At 40.9% G+C, this 17,680-nt stretch overlaps 1 protein-coding gene across 2 annotated transcripts in view; it reads left to right on the plus strand.

The window, feature by feature from the left end:
- The window catches only part of TRIM2 (tripartite motif containing 2), a 42,122-nt gene extending 32,997 nt beyond the window's left edge, over positions 1-9,125 (plus strand). The window contains exons 9-12 of one of the 2 annotated variants that reach the window (XM_009870382.1): positions 1,879-2,059; positions 3,721-3,791; positions 7,242-7,382; positions 8,403-9,125. In XM_009870382.1, coding sequence (XP_009868684.1) covers positions 1,879-2,059; positions 3,721-3,791; positions 7,242-7,382; positions 8,403-8,555 — 546 coding nt within the window. In that variant the 3' untranslated portion in view covers positions 8,556-9,125. The remainder of the gene's footprint in view (positions 1-1,878; positions 2,060-3,720; positions 3,792-7,241; positions 7,383-8,402) is intronic. The other variant, XM_009870383.1, reaches the window with a different exon arrangement.
- The last annotated feature ends 8,555 nt before the right edge of the window (positions 9,126-17,680 follow it).

Genomic DNA, 17,680 nt, shown 5'->3' on the forward strand with positions numbered 1-17,680 from the left:
GTTTATAATGTTCTGTTCTAAATAATCAAATCCATAATTCTAAGAAATTTTCTGAAGTAAAAATATATAAAGCATATGTTCAGCCAGACCCAGTAATGTGTCATCAGTGTATTTTGATCTAAACTAGAAAGGCAGATTTTTAGTAAAAGGCACAGCAAACTCTTAGCTGGGCATAATTTATTGCTGCCTGCAAATTATATTTTAAAGCCTGGCTCAATTATAGTGATTTTTGTTACTTTTCTCAGCATTGAGTACCCATTAATGTAGTACATGATTTAGTCATTACTTTTTTCCCATATGTATTTACACGGGCAGGAAGAGTCTGTACTCATGAGCCTGAGTCGTTTTTCCGTAGGAATCCTGGAAAGATAGTGAGGAGGTGGTGCAATGCACAAGCAGATAAACACACGGGTATCCCAGAGGAAAGAAGGGAATATGATTTAATCACCCCAAAGGAACTAAATCTACTGACTTGCATTTGGTTTATGTTTTTGCTGCTTTGTTTTTATGCAAACCTGAATACATTTTGTAAGTCGGCTTGTATCTTTTTAATAGTTTTCCCTAGCAATATTTTAGCTTGAATTAATTAGGTGCTTTTTTTGCCTAAATATTTAGCAATTTATAACAGTGTATGTACTTAAACATAAAACAGACGCGTGATCAATGCATGTTGGCTAAGCACAGTCTTGAAGCTGCAAGACTTACTCTGGGGAGTTTTGTTTACTTGAGACTGAAAGAGGTTGTGTAGTAATGCTGGTGACTTTGTACCAGACAGCCTCGGGGAACCTAGATGGCATTATTTTGGAATTATTCAACCTGAATTTGGAATTATTCAACCAAATATTTCAACCTGAATCCCCACCCATGAGAATGTACCATGCAAGGGGTACCTGGGGTTTACTAAGTGTAGTTGAGTTCCTTCGGGTACTAACATGGTTAGTTGTTTTGAAAACATCAGGGAATTGAGAGAAATGAGTTAGGTAATGGGTCTTCTCCGAGCCCTGGAACCTGTCCCACAGACAGTCAGAGACTAACAGAGCTTCGCCTACTCGCCTCTTGCAGGAGGGAGGAGTGATGGGCAGAGAAATCAGACACATTGCTTGTTCTAGGTGGTGATCTGTCCACACTGCAAAGGCAGTGAGGTGGAAAATGGTCCTGTTCCATAAAGATGAATATCTTAATATCTTTTTCATTTAAATTCTGATAGAAACAGAACATCATGTTCTATACTAAAGAGATGGACCTCAGTTTGTAGGATGTCTCTCTCACAAATTACTACAGGATCTGAAAGTTCTGGGATCCATAATTTCAACATAGACTGTTCAGTGGATTGCCTGACCAGCACAGTAAAGAGGCTGGCAGGAGACCAGACTTTTGGAACCAACCTGAATAACTGCTTCCAAATCTGTCCATCATTTTAAAAATAACAACTAAAACCAGAAAGCAAGTTGCTGCGTTCCAACAACAAACCCCTCAAACAGGCGGTATTTTCGTAACTTTTTTTAACTGTAAGGTCAAAACTCAACAGTTTTTATGTAGATTAAACCAGTTTCCAGAATCTCTTCCTTAAAAAAAAAAAGAGCACAATGGTGAAATATGTGAAATGGGTTGTGAGGTGACCCTAGATTGTTCTTGGGTATATGCCCAGGTAGCTCATGGATTCTTGGAAAGTTTTGCCTCGGTTTCTGCTTGCTCAGGGCTGGATGGGATGCTGTTGCTTAGATCCCTTTCTTAGATCCCCTTCTTTTCAATCCTTCTAAAGAATGCTTCTGCTATACTCACCCATAGACACCGTGTGCCTCTAATACAATTTTTGAATGGTACTGACTTATTTCTATCACGCCAACGTTTTTTCCTGTTTTGTGTTTTCCCTTTTAGGCCAAAATTGGATCTGGAAAGCTCATGGGCCCTAAAGGTGTTTCTGTGGATCGCAATGGACACATCATTGTAGTGGACAATAAAGCATGCTGCGTTTTCATCTTCCAGCCGAACGGGAAAATAGTCACCAGGTTCGGTAGTCGAGGAAATGGTGACAAGCAGTTTGCAGGTACACTTGATGGTAATATGTACATCCCCTTTTCTTGCCTCTTCTGCTCACATTTGCATGATGTTTGAGCATGTTGAAGACGCTATAGCCTACTCATTTTTCCTGTGGGCGAAAGGTTCTACTAAACATATAACTCCTATTCACTTCAGCATTTGTTTAATTGCTCAGGAAGACTGCAACATCTGTTCAGCAAATGTAGCTGTAACCAGATTGCTTTATCTCCCTCTCTGTGCCTGGAAGCATTTCGGATCAGTGACCCAAGAAAGACTGCTCTTAACTAGTGTTTTATAAATGCTTTGTAATGCCCACACTCAGCTGTTCATGATAATCAACTCAAACACCTTGCTTTGTGTTTCCGGTGATCAGATACACATTAACCAATGCCCTAAGTGGTATCTTCCCATTAGAAAATGAGCGTAATGGGATAGTGTTAAGACTGAGATTAGGAAGACACAGTTATGCAAACGGAAACGCCAGTTTGGGGAAATTGCCACTTAGGTTCAGCGGAGTGCTTGCACATGGTGTCTGTCAATTAGAACATGCAATTAAGTTAAAAAAACCCACACAAGTGATATATTGTGAGCTAATAGCTGCTCTTTCAAAATTTGAAATGAAGATACAAAATGACATATGTAGGTCATTTTGCAGGTGTTGGGTCACTCTGAATAAGTATAGATTGGTCTGATGTTCTGACTGGTTCACAGCATAAGAAAGAAATTGCATTAATGGTGTAACTGTCTCTATCTTGAGATCTCTTGCAATGTCTTATGGCACAAGTGCCATATATATAATTTATGAGAGCTTTGCTCTAACACAGCTAAGAATCACCAAATTCTTCTGGGTTTGTCCACTTTCTTTAATTTTAAAATTTGCAAGAATACCTCCTGAAAATAATTGTGCAAATGCTCTGTAACGGCGCATTTGAGAAACGTATCGCCTCTTTTTGGTGGCAGGCTACATAAAACATGTGAATTGTCATTACTTGAATGTTTTCAGTGTAAAGCTTTTCAGCCTTTTTATAGTTTACGCTGAGGTACTGTGAAAACTGAAACTGAACTCTGATCCATTTAATAACTCTAAATACCACCAAGTATTTTGATTCAAGTATTTGCCTGTTTTCAAGATACCATTTGTTTTTAATTCAAGTTTGTGCACATAGTTCAATATATAACATAAAGCAGAAAATGCACTTTTTCCCCTGACAGTGTTTTGCTAATTAACGTTCGTATTTATCCTAAAATGTGTTTGCTCAAATGACTGTAAGAAGCAGGCACACAAAGCTAGGTTTCAGACTTCACGTGAACATTTTTCAGTACTGTTTTCAGTGTGTACACAACTTTATGCCTAAGCACTATGTTTTGTCTTGTTAATAAGCACATAAATATCTACAGTCATCTGTATATGAGAAAGGAATGAACAATGCTTATTGATAACAGTAGCTGACAACTGCCTGAAAAAGAAATTATTTGTTTTTACAAAAAAAATGTTGAGCTTTTTAAAACATGAAATGAAAGTACTCTTAATTTGAAATTTATATCCTCTATTTGACTGTTATTGCTCAGAAGCCAAGTATAATATTCTAGAAGGCTGAATATTTTTCTATTATTTAGGCAAAGTTTTTGATTTAGTGGTATTATTATTTTTATTATATTTTTTCTTCCTCTGCATTGCAGGTCCTCATTTTGCAGCTGTAAACAGCAACAATGAAATTATCATTACAGATTTTCATAACCATTCTGTCAAGGTACTGTCAATTAACGGAAACTTGGAAAGTCTTTCATTTTATCACAGAACTTGCTTGGGGAAAATAAAGTATTTTTAAAAACAAAGAGATCACACTATATATGTATAAGGACTGATATAACAGCCACACATTCAGAGACCTTTGCATGCAGTGTATTGCTTAATAGAAATACAATCTGTTGCCTTTGGTGCCACTATAATGTTCTCTAATTCAAGCGCTTAAACATAAGTTGTACGTGAGGTAAGTAATATCAATTTAGTTATTTTTATTAACTCTCTGCCAAACCTGTTATTCACCTTGTCTTCTTCCCTATTTTAAAGAAGTCTGGTAACTGCTGCTTTTTAAGTAAAAGCTTCCCACGTTTCTAGTTGAATAAAATTATAACAAAGTAAAGATACCTGGCAATCTTTAATTCCGTACCTATAACCTTTAAGTTTACTGGATCCATTTACAACTTGATCCTCTTAACAACTTACACCCATGGGAAGTCCTGACTCATGGCCTGTTAAACAGTCATGGTTAAATAGGGTGGTGTATTTGCCCCAATAATAAACCAAAACAAGTTGAGATGTCATGAGATAGAAAATGTATATGAAGGAGCTACAGGCAATTTCAGAAAGCACTCACCTGTGCATGTTTGTTTTAAGGCTGTGACATTTCCTTTCAGTCACCTACACTCTTTTCCCCTCCCTCAACACGCAGCAGCAGCAGGAGGAGAACACGGGCAGCAGAACACTGTCCTACCCCGGTTCCCACACCCCAGGGAAATCCCTGGGGTTTCACCTAATGGCTGCCTGTTCTGACTGAACACAAAGCTGAACCCTCAGTCTAGTTTTTCAGCGTTCATAACTGAAATGCTGAATATTATATATTCACCTCAATTAGAAAATCCCTGTCTGAGTGTAGACACGTGGAATCACAGAATGTCAGGGGTTCGAAGGGACCTCTGAAGATCATCTAGTCCAACCCCCCTGCCAGAGCAAGATCACCTAGAGTAGATCACAGAGGAACACGTCCAAGTGAGTTTTCAAAGCCTCCAGAGAAGGAGACTCAACAACCCCTCCGGGCAGCCTGTTCCAGTGCTCTGTTACTCTCACAGTAAAGAAATATTTCCTTATGTTTAGGTTAAACCTCCTGTTTTCCAGTTTTTGACCATTGCCCCTTGTCCTGTCATGGGACACCACTGAGAAGAGTCTGGCCTGATCCTCATGACACCCACTCTTTAGATATTTACAAGCACTGATGAGATACCTCCTCAGCCTCCTCTTCTCCAAGCTAAACAGACGCAGCTCTCAGCTTTTACTCCTGTGGTAGGTGCTCCAGTCCCCTAATTATCTTAGTGGCCCTGTGCTGGATTGTCTCCAGTAGTTCCTTGTCCTTCTTGAACTGGGGAGCCCAGAACTGGACAGAGTACTCCAGGTGAGGCCTCACCAACGCAGAGTAGAGGGGGAGGATGACCGCCCTTGAGAGTGGCCACCCTCTCCTTAACGCACTCCAGGATGCCATTGGCCTTCTTGGCTGTTAGGGCACATTGTTGGCTTATGGTGATCCTGCTGTCCACCACGACTCCCAGGCCCTTTTCTGCAGAGCTGTTCTCCAACAGGTCAGCCCCGAACCTGTACTGATACAAGGAGCTGTTCTTCCCCAGATGCAGGACTTTACCCTTTCCCCTATTGAACCTCGTTAGGTTTCTCCCCACCCAACTCTCCAGCCTTTCCAGGTCACGCTGGATGGCAGCACAGCCTTCTGGCATGTGAGCCACTCTTCCCAGTTTTGTGTCATCAGCATGCTTACTCGAGGGTACGCTCTGTCTGGGTCATTGATGAATATATTGGAGCCTCTCTGATGAATATATATATACCCTCATGTCCTGAGCAGCCTTGAATCATCTAGCTTTTGAACAGCAACCTTGCTCTCGTATCCTTTTGGAATTAGGAAGTAGCAACTCATGTGGTTTGGATTACAACAAGGAAACCAAGACTGCTGCAGGAGGCCTGAAGCAGACTGTTTGCATGGTTTAGCAGCAGGAGGCCTGTGACTCCATCAATTACCCCTCCATCAGCAGGACTTAACGTGGTAACAAGAATGCCTGGAGAGTTAACAAGGGCAAACTAAAATGAACAAAAAGCAAGTGAAAAGATACAACAAGTGTGGCATCTTAGTGATTTTATAATTATCGCATTCCTAACGAGAACAGAGTGTTCCCATATGTCTCTAGTGTGACTCAGTGGGACAAAAATGTTATTTCTTAGAATTTGTTACTAACTGGAAAAGATTCTTATTTTTGTAGCGTTCTTTAAATTAGTACTGGTAATTGTTGACGCTTTGAAGAGTAATATATAATTTGAGTGATACTGTTACCTTTTGTTAGATGGTGGGGAAAGAGCAGAGAGTAAATTCTGTTTTAAATAAAAAATAAATTTATAAATAAATTTCACTTGTATGGGTCCCAAAGCCTCTTCCTGCCACCAGTGTCTTGAATTAAACATCCTCAGTCAGCATCATTATCCTTCCTCCCTCATTAACCTTCAAACGTGTTCCCTCCTTTGGGCATCTTCTGTAGAAAATCTTACTCAGCACAGGCTTCTATCTCATTTGTTCACTCACTATTTCTGTTTTAACTCAAGGAGAGAGCAATACATCTTTGTCTGTTGTGGTTTTCTTTTTTAATTTATTATTATTAGTTGAAGTTTTTCTAGTTTCTTTTGTCACCTGAGGCACCAAACTGGAACTTCCTCCCCCAAATGCTTTTCTCTTTGTTCACTGTTCAAGAATAGAATGATTTCCTAGCATCTTCCACCTTCTTAGCACTTGGTGGGTCTTTGCATTTTCTTGTGCAACTCACAGCTGGTCTCTAAGAATGCTGGTGGACCTTGTGGCACAGCTGAGCCTGGGTCTAAGATGGACTAAAATAAATAGAGGCGGCTATAATGCCGTGTAAAGGACACATTCTGTATCTCACTTGGTCCCGTTGGGGCATCCAGGTCACCGACAGAATAGTCATTGATTGGTTCCATCTTTCTGCTATCTAAATCTGTTACTATCAGAGAGGATTCAGTTGCTGAACTGTCTCTACAGGGGGCAACATGCCGTGTTTCTCTTTATGTGTTGGATGATGGAAGTCAGAGAAGAGTGCTTGTGCTCTGCTGCGTTTCTGTAGAACTGGCTGCCAGTGCCACATCTGCACTCGGCTTGTTTAATTCAAGATGCACGAGCTGCAGAGAGGCTCCTGGGGCCCTTCACCTCCACATCTGAGCTGCATCTGACCTTAAGTGAGAAGGGAGATACTGTCTGGTGTAATGGAGCAGGAAAGAGACATGGGCACATTTTCTTCCAGTATGTTCCTGGGAATGTTTCAATTCCAGTTTTGTTAACAGGTAAACTGGTAGTAGCAGGTGGCTAATACTTGACACGATGTCATATTCAGGTTTTTTGTTTTAACCTGTGCAGGTATTTAACCAGGAGGGAGAATTCATACTGAAGTTTGGATCAAACGGAGAAGGAAACGGACAATTTAATGCACCAACTGGAGTAGCTGTAGATTCTAATGGAAATATTATCGTAGCAGATTGGGGAAACAGCCGAATACAGGTAGAGTATTTCAAAGGTCCTTGATTAGGAAAACGAATGGATTGATAACTCTAGCCACTGAAGTCTACAGACTTCCCAAGAAACATGATAGCAGCACGCGAAAGTGATGTGATTTCTGACACAGCCTTTTATACGCCTCACTGCTGGCCTGTCCACTTTAAGAAATGCTGAGGTCAGACCGTGGACTTTCCAGTGTAACCGCCAGCAACTCTGACGGTTACTGTGACCAAGGCTCTTGTCTCTATGTAGTTCCCCAAAAGCTATTCGATGACTTTGTAGACTTGCAAGCATTGCTGAGATGGTAATAATTTATAATCGCCATAGCAGAAGGTTGGAGACACGGTGGAAAGCATGAAAAAGCAAACGATCTGTATAGACCCTGAGGTGAATGCAGCAGATTTTTATCATCTTTTTTAAATGTTGAGAAACTGGTCTGCTTTTATGTTGAGAGTTGCACTCTTTTTATCTTGTAAGTGCTAATCCCAAAATCTTCTTATTTGCCAAAGAATAGTTAATAAATTAAGTGTATGTATTTTTTTGTCTTGAATATAAAAATGAGGAAGCTGCTGATGAGTTGTTCTCAGGAAGCAGTCAACAGTGTAAACAAATTCCTGTTTTTCTCTGTGTGGAAACCTAAGAGTCATGCTGGCAAAACCAGTAATATTTGTTAGGAAAACAAGGTGTTGGTTGAGTCCCTGGTTGAGTTTGATTTATTGTAGTTGGCTATTTTTAGAACAAGGAACAGCCAAGGTGGTCCTTTTGTTGGTATTTCATTGCATGCTTAATTCTTGCTGAAGATCCTGGCAGTTTTAATTAGTTATTTTCAGTAAGAAAATATATTTGTATACAAACTTGTGTATTATAAGAATAAGAGATCAAATTCTACCGATGTTTATTCTAGTGTACATCAACCATTTCAGAAATGAGAAGGGTAATGGTATAACTGAGAGAGCAGCCTTGTGTCCGTTATTTTTTCTTTTTCCTTTGTAACATTAATTTTGTGCTTTCTCACCCTCAAAGGTTTTTGACGGGAGCGGATCATTTTTATCCTACATTAACACCTCTGCCGACCCGCTTTATGGTCCCCAAGGCCTGGCCCTTACTTCCGACGGCCACGTTGTAGTTGCAGACTCTGGAAATCACTGCTTCAAGGTCTACCGATACCTACAGTAGCAATGAGCTCTGGAGCTGGATAATCGTCCACCCTTAAGAAAAGACTGGTCCTAGAGACCCAATGCAGGATATCTCCTACTTTTGAGTTAATTTTTAATAATGAAGGAGTCTCTTACAGACTTCTCGTGTTAATTTCCAAACTTACCTTGTTTACATAGGACTTGCACCTCTTACGTTTCACACTGAACTTTCTGTTGTAAGGGTTAATACACAAAATCCTCTTTAACTGAATTTGTAAGGACAATGTGATATTAAATGCAAACTGCAACTTGTGGAACTGGAATTAACTAATTAGGGAAAACTGAGAAAAACTTGGGAAAAGTCCCCAAAGCTTTTTGAAGACTGCGAAGGGTAGCTCCTGCTCAGAGCTTCCACATTTGAGGAAGTATCATTGTTATGCATTATTTAACCCAGAGGTGATTCTGGGAATCTTCTAGATCTCATTATCATGGTAGGTATTACACTTTTAACGTTCTTCAGTCTTACTATCTATAACAAGTAGGTCCTTTTAGCATAAGGTTAAGTCTCACAACATCCCTCTAGCTCTAACCGTCAGACCTAACACAGCTCAACGTTTAGCACTATGAGAATCAATGCAAATTCCCTACTCATGTGGGATTAATGAAGGATTGTTTCACGTGCTTGTTTTTCACTCTTCCTCTTGCTCAATGTGCTGGAAAGACTTTGCAGAGACCTGACGTTTCTAAAGCTCTGGAAAAACTTAATTGTAGTGATACATTAGTGAGAGCTGAATTTCTGTATAATGACAGACCTTTTGACACCAAACTAGTTCATTAGGATCAGGGTTGTTACAATGTCAACTCAATTAACCTCATGTGTGCCACTTCTGTATGTGTTCATTGCCATGTTTCCTTAAGGCAACTCCTCGTATTAACCAATAAAATAAAAACGCAGCATCACACAGGACAGAAAGCCAGAGAGGTACCCCTGTGGAGGACCTACATTATACAGCCAAAGGAACTGTGATAAACAGAGGTTGTATAGGAGAGCCAAGGGTTACCAAAGCTATTTGTTTTTACGTGAGGAAAAAAATACATTACAAATAAGAATGAATTTGAACCAATTCCTGAAGTCCTTCATCAAAGGGAATTTTGTTAGAGGACAAAATAAGGACTGTGAGATTTGTTCTGATTTGTTTGTATGTATGTAAGTATGACTGCTTGACATAGAAGTAAAAAAAAAAAAGTAAATGTAGGTTATTTCAGCAAACTGGAACGTACATATGCTATTTGACAATGGCAGTACTCTGAAAAATGCCCCTCCTTCCTGCCGGATCTCTCTGTTGTGTTCTTTGTTGAAGTATTAATTTAATTCAAAATGCTTGCAATCATATGACTTGGTTCTGTTTTTAATTCTTTTTTTCTTCTTTTTATTTTAAACTGTGAACTTGTCCTTTTTAAAGTAACATTGGCTTTATTCTCGTTTCTAAATCCAGTGGTCAAAGGATGAATCGCTGCTGTAGCCTAATATAGGTAGAGTGGTTCTCGCCCTTAAACCTCATTTGAGGCGCTGGTGAGCTTGCTGCCATCGCCTGCAGTAGACTGGAAAGTACTGTCTTTCTTTTCTCATTTTTAGGGCCTTGAAACAAAAGGGCATTGAGGAACAGGGGAGTATATTAAGCATGTTTGCAAAACTGAAAGAACTCTTTGCAAATTTACTTGTTATAAGTATTTGTCTTATATCCACAAAGTTAAGGTTGTTGTTTCAATGAATTTAAGAAAAACTAATGTTTTTTTTGTAAAGATGCATTTGACTTGTAAAAATGCAGACTCCAAAATTCCTAAATGTCAAGTTTGTCTAGTTTTTACTCACCGTTTTTACTTACCGTTTCCTAAAGGTGTTTCCTCTTCTTTCCCTTGTTTATTTTTTGCACATAGAACCAATTTACAAATTCTCGTGCAAAGAAAAGTTTCCTTTTTTCGTCGGAATAAATATTTTGTGTATAAGGCTTAAGGTCGGGACTATATAATGCAGCTAAGAAACTGGTGGTAACATTTTTGAGATTTTGAAAATCAAGTCTGTTATTACCAAGAGAACAGAATATCCTCTGCTTGAAGTAAGTTTGTCCTAAAATTCTGAAGATATCTCAGTCATTACACAATAAACTGTCCCATCAAAATTTAATGGAGTTGTAAATCAGATTTTCTGATGATCAAGTAATTTCCTTCTAAGTGTCCTTATAAGCAACTTTCCAGCAAACAAACTATATCTGACATTGGAATGCCCTTAAATGGCTAATTTACCGATGAAGCAAAGGTACGTAGCATTTTAACTGTACTGACTAACAAAGAAAAGAGGTGGCACCGGTTCTTTGAGGTAAAAAGAAAATGAGAAATGGGCTGCTGCTGTCAGTTATAGATACTACTAGTGAAATCTAGTTCCAAATTTGGATTTTTGTAATATTGTTTTGCTAAACTTGCATGGTTTCCACTCAGAAAACATTGCCAAATCCTCTGTTGCCAGAACTCTGAGAACCACAGAAATCAGACCCTAACCTGTGTATCAGAACGTATTCTTAAGCCTCTGCTATGCCATATATACACTTTTCTTCTTCAGATTTTCAGTGTCGCTTTGGATCAGTATTGTTTACCAGGATTTTATATAACCTGTGTCAACCCAATGCACCGTGGTGAAATACAGAAGCCTGCACACAACCCCCTTACAGCACAGCTAACAGATAGCAGGGGTGATGCGCCTTTTTCCTTAAGATAGAAGTCTTTAGGATTTTCAGACAGTATCGGGGTTTCAGACATCATCGCCAGAGTGCACTTACTGCACCTGAAAAACATCACTAATTTGGAGTTCCTTCTGGCAGCAAATGCTGCCAGCTACAAATTCAGTGGCACAGACCTTCAAAAGTCTGACCTTATCTGCCTGGCACTTGGAAGCTGAGAAACACATTGTTTTTACGGTGTGCTTCTGAAGCCAACTTAGCTAAAATGCTTGGCTTGCAAACCTTAGAAAGAGCAACCAAAGCAGAAATTGTGTTCTGAAAAGCTGGTATATTCTTTTCTCAACCAATTAAGTGAATGACAAAATTGCACTACTTGATTTGCTGAGCTGTTAGCATTTATTAAAGGCTTTATAGGCATTCTGCTGCCAGATTGCAGGTATGACCAAATGTTCCCATGACTCCCCTGGAATGCTAATTGACTAGCAGCACAGCATGAATGGTCAATGTGCTTCATTTAACTAATCTTCAACTCAAAAGTAATCTCAAAAGGTTATCAGATCTTGTGTAATTTGGAGTATTTTAGGACAAACTAGCCAACTGTATTTTTATTGTTTTGTGAATAGAATGAAAGGATCTGTTCAGATAAATCCAATATAAACAGCAGAGGATTTTTACATAGGCTAAACCAGCAGCAATACAGCTGAAAAAGAAAATGACTTAGGTGAGCTTTTGCCTAATGCAGATGGGGAGTTATTTATTAGTAAATGCTCTTTTGTTCTGTAAAAGCTAGAGGGCTTTCAATTTTATGTCAATATTTTTTATATAACTAAGGATCTAGTGTTGCCATAATGAGAACTACAAGTGCCCAATATGTTGTGTTTGCTATAAAGTAATGACTTGCGGTTGTGGGTGACAGCTAGTTAGGAGATCATGATGTACTCTGAAAATTTTCTTCAAGAATTGTGAGCAGTGATTGTTTTGACCTGTTTGTGGAGAGTGCGCGAAAGGTGTCTGTGCTATGGAGTAGGAAGCTTCCTAACGGGTCGTGTTATTTCCGATGAATGTACAGCACTTCAGTTGATGTTTGTGAGCAACACGGCCTTAACCCTGACACTTTTGCATTGGCGTTATGACATGGGAATGTTCCCTAAGCTGCATAGTGTATGGCAGTAGCCCCTGTTAGAAATCTCTACCAGTTGATATGCTGCAGCTTTCCAGTTCTAGGAGTGAGTCTATCTTTTTCCTTGATTTTTTTTTAAAAAAATTTTGTACATTCCATCTTTGTAAGTCAATCTTGTATGTTTTGTGTACCTGTAAGCCTTGTACTCTCTTGACACTCATAATGAAATATTCTTCTCACTTGGGCTTTTTATTTGTTGTTGGTTTTATTTCTTTTAAATCCCTGTGAGGCTAAATACAAACTTTGTCTCCTTAAGGTCAAGGATGAAAGATGTGCATCAAAGTGTTTGTGTGTGCGCGTGTGTAGTTTTAGCTTCCTGTGTGCCACAGTATTCTTGATGCTTCAGCCGACAATTAAAAAAAATTACTGTCTTGGAAATGTAGGAAAACCGGAGTCAAATGTGTACCTTTACCACGCACAAAAATTTCAAATAATAAAAATAAAGCTTGTTTCCTCTGTTGTTTTCATGGTTGAGGATTTATTTTTCATGTCTCATATTCACTGTCCATATGAATAGCCCCATAAAGCAGAAGATGGGTAATTTTTTCTAAAAATAAATCCTGACACCACAGGTCATAAGCCGAGAACCCTGTGCTTGTTTCAAGGGTGTTTAGTTTTTATGTAGACACAGAGGAAAGAGGCACCTGGATCCTTCTTGGGAAGGAGGTGGGCAATTGGTGCTTCCTTCTCTTCTCCCTTCCTTCTTCAGTTCAGTCATCAGAATTAACATTTTCATTGGTAGCAGTAAGATTATCAATAGTAAGCTCTTCTATTTCTATCATGGAAGTACAGAGTAGCTTTCAGCGATGCTGTGCTTTGACCATTCAAGGGTCTGTTGCAGAAAACCAAATTTAAGTTCTTGTAGAAGAACAGAAAATTTGCCTTACCAGTTCAGTCTCCTTTCCTATGAGAAACATTTCTCAGCTCATGTTACCTTTTTTTTTTAAGATAGCAAATATGTTTTATTGCTCACTGGTGAACTCTCCAAACATGAATCCTGTGAGAACTCAGTGTGATTTGGAACTCGTTTGTGAAGTAAGAGAGAATCTTCTGACATACCATTTGGCTTGGAAACAATCTCACTGCAGGGGACTAGAGAGGTCAGACTGGTGATGTGTGTTTGCTTGGTTACAGGACACTCAGAAATAATATCTTTTCCCCAAACCCTCTAAAGGAACCAAAAAGTTTTATTTGCCTGACAGCTCAAAAAAAACCCCACAGCTTGAAGGAGAGCAGTGTTGGTTTGGCGTTCAGAGTTGTGGAGCACCTGTTCCTCCCCATGCAAAAAAGACAATGAAGAATGGAGGAAATGGCACAGGATATCCTGGAAGCCACAAAAAGACAGACAGGCTGAGCAGAAAACACTCTTTTTGCATTCCCAATCTTTCCTCACTGAGGAGCTGGAAATTTTTTCTGTCTTGTGGATTATTACAGAACAGGCTCTCCACTCCTGAGTAAAATCAGTCAGGCAGGCAGGACGTTGAGACTGGGGAACACTGCCCTGTACCAGGAAAATTCTGTAGTAAAAGGCCAACTTCCTTCTTGACCTTCCCATGGTCCTTATTGAATCCTGACTCAAATGCTGCAGTGGGATCTTTTAGAAGTTCTGTAAGGCAGAATACAGAGTCCAGTCTCACCAGAGAGGAACAAGGTCAGAGAGAGCAAGGCTAAAACAGTGAAGAGTGCGTGTATTTTGGGCATCCAATTTGAAATAAGCAGGATCTCTCTCTTTAGAATGCTAACCGCTCGCATCTCAATGTTCAAAAGCATTTCATTTTTCCTTAGGCTGAAGTTCTCTCTCACATCCAGCTGTGCTGCTCTGCAGTTCACCACCCTCATAGCGCTGCTGACAATTCATGTGAATGCTCCCTGCTTTGCACCAGACAAAACTGTCTCGGTGAACTGGAACAGTCAATGTAATTTTTGTGGACAGATGTTTTGCCCAAGCCCCACCCGTGCTGGTGGAAGAGATACCCAGCACCTGCTGCTCATTGCAGTGGAAGGCTGCTGACCCTAAGATCTGTTAGCTGAGCTTGTCTTTTTAATGAAACGCCTAGTTACAAAGAAAACCCTAGTATTTAAGGTACTCGCCTCAGTGAGTTGGCTGTGGAAGCAGGACATGCTGGAGGAGGACCAGCTAGCATTTTTCACTGGCTTAGATGTTTCTAGGGAGAACGTCTGCCTACAGTCCTAACACTCATCCAAGGATGAGGCAGCAAATGCGGCAGAGACTGGCCTGTGCGGGTTATTCATGGACCACATTGCTTCCCGATACCTGGTCACATCCCACCGCAGGCTGCTTGGCCCTCAGGGAGCTGATATCACCTGCCATGGGTGAGCATCTCCTTGTCCTCCATCCTCAAGCTTTACTGAAGCCTCTTTTTGCTGTCAGTCATACAGACGTAGTGGGAGGTAGCCACAGGACTCAGGTTTGTTATTCCTTTTCTGGAAATAAATCGATGTGCTGTTCAGCTTGAATTCTTCCTTTCCAGTGGAAAAAAAAAAAGCTCATGTGAGTAAAAGACTGCACTATGGTACATATATGAGAAAGGAACTGACAATTTTAATGCTCCTACTTCCTAACCTTCCTGCTTGCTATTGCTACTGTAATGTTCTTTCAAAACAGACTTTATGTATGTAATTCAGTTACAGATTTGTAAAAGCAAAATGAAGGACGGTATAAATTTAATCTCTTCTCAGCCTATTTTAACACTGACAAAACAACGTATTTTCTCTTCCTCAGGCAAAAAACTGTTTTGGCTGTCTCCATCAGACACCTAGCATAGAAAATTTCAACCCAAACTGCTACAGCTTAAGAAAATCACAGGGAAATGCAAAAAAAGGCACACAAGAAAGGCACAGTTATGAGTCCTCCTTCCACAGTATTTCCATCCATTTTCTTGATTTTATATTAATACTACATGAACAGCAGATTTGTGAAATACCACAGCTAGACATTTTGAAACCTATTAAAAATGTAGTTTAGGAGTTGTTCATTCCTCTTTACCCAGTAACGGAAAATGACCCTCGCATGACAAGTGTGAGGTACTCTTGTATGTTCTACCTCTGTTTGGGACCTCTTCCACTCAGTGGTCTTTCAAACTAGTTAGTTTTGATCTAGCGCTGCAAAATTGGAGAGGTGTTAAGGAACCTCTTGCCACAGAGTAAATTGGACCTAGAGATTTCGTCAAGAAAGGCTTTCAGGGCTGCCAGCGCACTCTGGGCAGCTGAGGCTGGCCATCTCCAGGGAGCACAGGTGGAGAAAACCTACTGAGCCTCCTGCCTCACCATTCACCTGGGGCCGTGACCTAAGGTTTTGGATGCAGATGTGCCAGGCTGACTTGGTTGCTGCGATCACGTTCAACTGCCGAAAACAAGGTCACTTTCCAGCTGTGGCTCCAGGTGCGCACTCCAGTCCTATGCCAGTTCTATCTATGGGTGAGACCTGGGTGTTTGCTGCCAGTCTACTTCCAGGTGTGACGGGGACACAGGGGCACTGCTGCCTCACAAGCGTGCTGAACAGGAGCCCCGATGTATGTTCCCCAAGGTTGCTTCAGAGTGAGTGTTCCTCTGAAATCCCTTCCTTCCTCTCCTCTTCCTCTTCTCCCAGCTCTGGCACCCACGCTGCCACTCACACATGTCTCCTGAAGAAAACTCATGCCCCAACAGGTGCTTTGCAAACGTAGCGACAACAGTTTGCTTGGCATGGTAACAAAAGGAGTGGAGCTGGGTTTTATTTCAGGCTGTGAAGGAAGGAGTTTATGGTGCTGGGAGGAAAACAACTGTTGTGAGGAGTGTGGGGACATGCTGGCTTTGATGAGGACAGAACAGGAGCCCCCACAGCACATGAGGAGGCGGCATGCCAGCAGATTTCATTGCAGGTTAGCAGGTTGAAAACGCATTGCACAAGGAAGTACGACAGAATGAGCAGCTCTGTGTTTTGTATGAATATTAAACTTCATATTAATAATGTCCTTTCCAACTCGCATTTCACTTTTAGTAATACACTGGCGTGCACAGCGCTGAATGGGATCACAGCCAGGTCTGCGTGGAAGAGAACCTCAGGTTTCAGGAAAAGGGACACCTCGCAGATGCAACGGAAAAATCTTCACAGGGACTGCCTGCACAGTGCAGCTTGTGTGTTTTCATTTGCTTCAATTTAAACTCTGGAATCAGTATGTCAGATACAAACCCACTGCTGGGTATGTGCCAGATACCAACCCACTGCTGTTAAACTGCAAAGCAATTTCTCAGAACTGCTGAGGCTGAAGGAAGGTAATTTACAGCACATATAATAATTAAACCAAACTGTAAGTAATTAACATTGCTATAACAGTCACCACAACGAACAAATGTTCCAAGCAACACCAGATGTGCCCAGATCCCTTGCTTCCATGGGCAGGGAGGGTTTTATTTCTCCGTGTCATGTTGCTCCTATAACGGGCTGGTAGAATACGGGTTGCTTTAGACCACCACTAATTGTCTTTTTATTTTACCTTTGCTGCTGGGCCTGGGAGAACCAAGAACAATTGGATGCGATGATCTTAAAAGCATTTTCCAGCTGAAATGATTCTACGACTAGGCAGGGCATGCACTGGGCAGCGCTGGCGCAATGGCCCCATGCCTCATCTGATAAAGCACAGCTCCGACAGGTTGTCAAACCCACACCTGCAGACAGAGCTTCACAAACAAACATTTTTGTCTCCCCCTTAAGATCAGGACCAATGGTGACAGGATTTTAGACATTCTTAAAACATTTTATTCTGATTAGTTTCAGTAATACAGCAGATACATGCTGAAGATACGGCAACGACATCCGCCAAGAAAAGCGCACTTTCTACACAAAATGGGCAAGTATTGGGAAACACATGGCAACAGAACGAGAACTTGAGGAAGTTCAAAGCTGGGCAACACCGCACGTAAAACTTAACTACAGCCCCTACATTTTAACACGTTCTCTGGAACTTGCACCACGTGCAACCCAGAGGCGGTTGGTGACAGAAGCGCCATTTCTGCTGCCTGGCGTCACCTGCCTCCCACGCGTGTTTTCAAAAACCCCACAACCCAAACCCACAACCCTCCCAAAGCCCCCTGGCATCCTCACGGATAAAAGAAGAGAGGGGCGACAACCCGCTTTCTAGCCCGGCACGGCTGCTTTATAAAAATACAACGGTGGGCCGCACAAGGCGTGAAAAACCAGAACGTGACTTTCGGAATCTTTTTCTCCGTTCCTTGGCTTCACCCCGCGCT

This window comes from Apaloderma vittatum, unplaced genomic scaffold (genome assembly GCF_000703405.1).
Source record: "Apaloderma vittatum isolate BGI_N311 unplaced genomic scaffold, ASM70340v1 scaffold10215, whole genome shotgun sequence".
NCBI lineage: Eukaryota > Metazoa > Chordata > Aves > Trogoniformes > Trogonidae > Apaloderma > Apaloderma vittatum.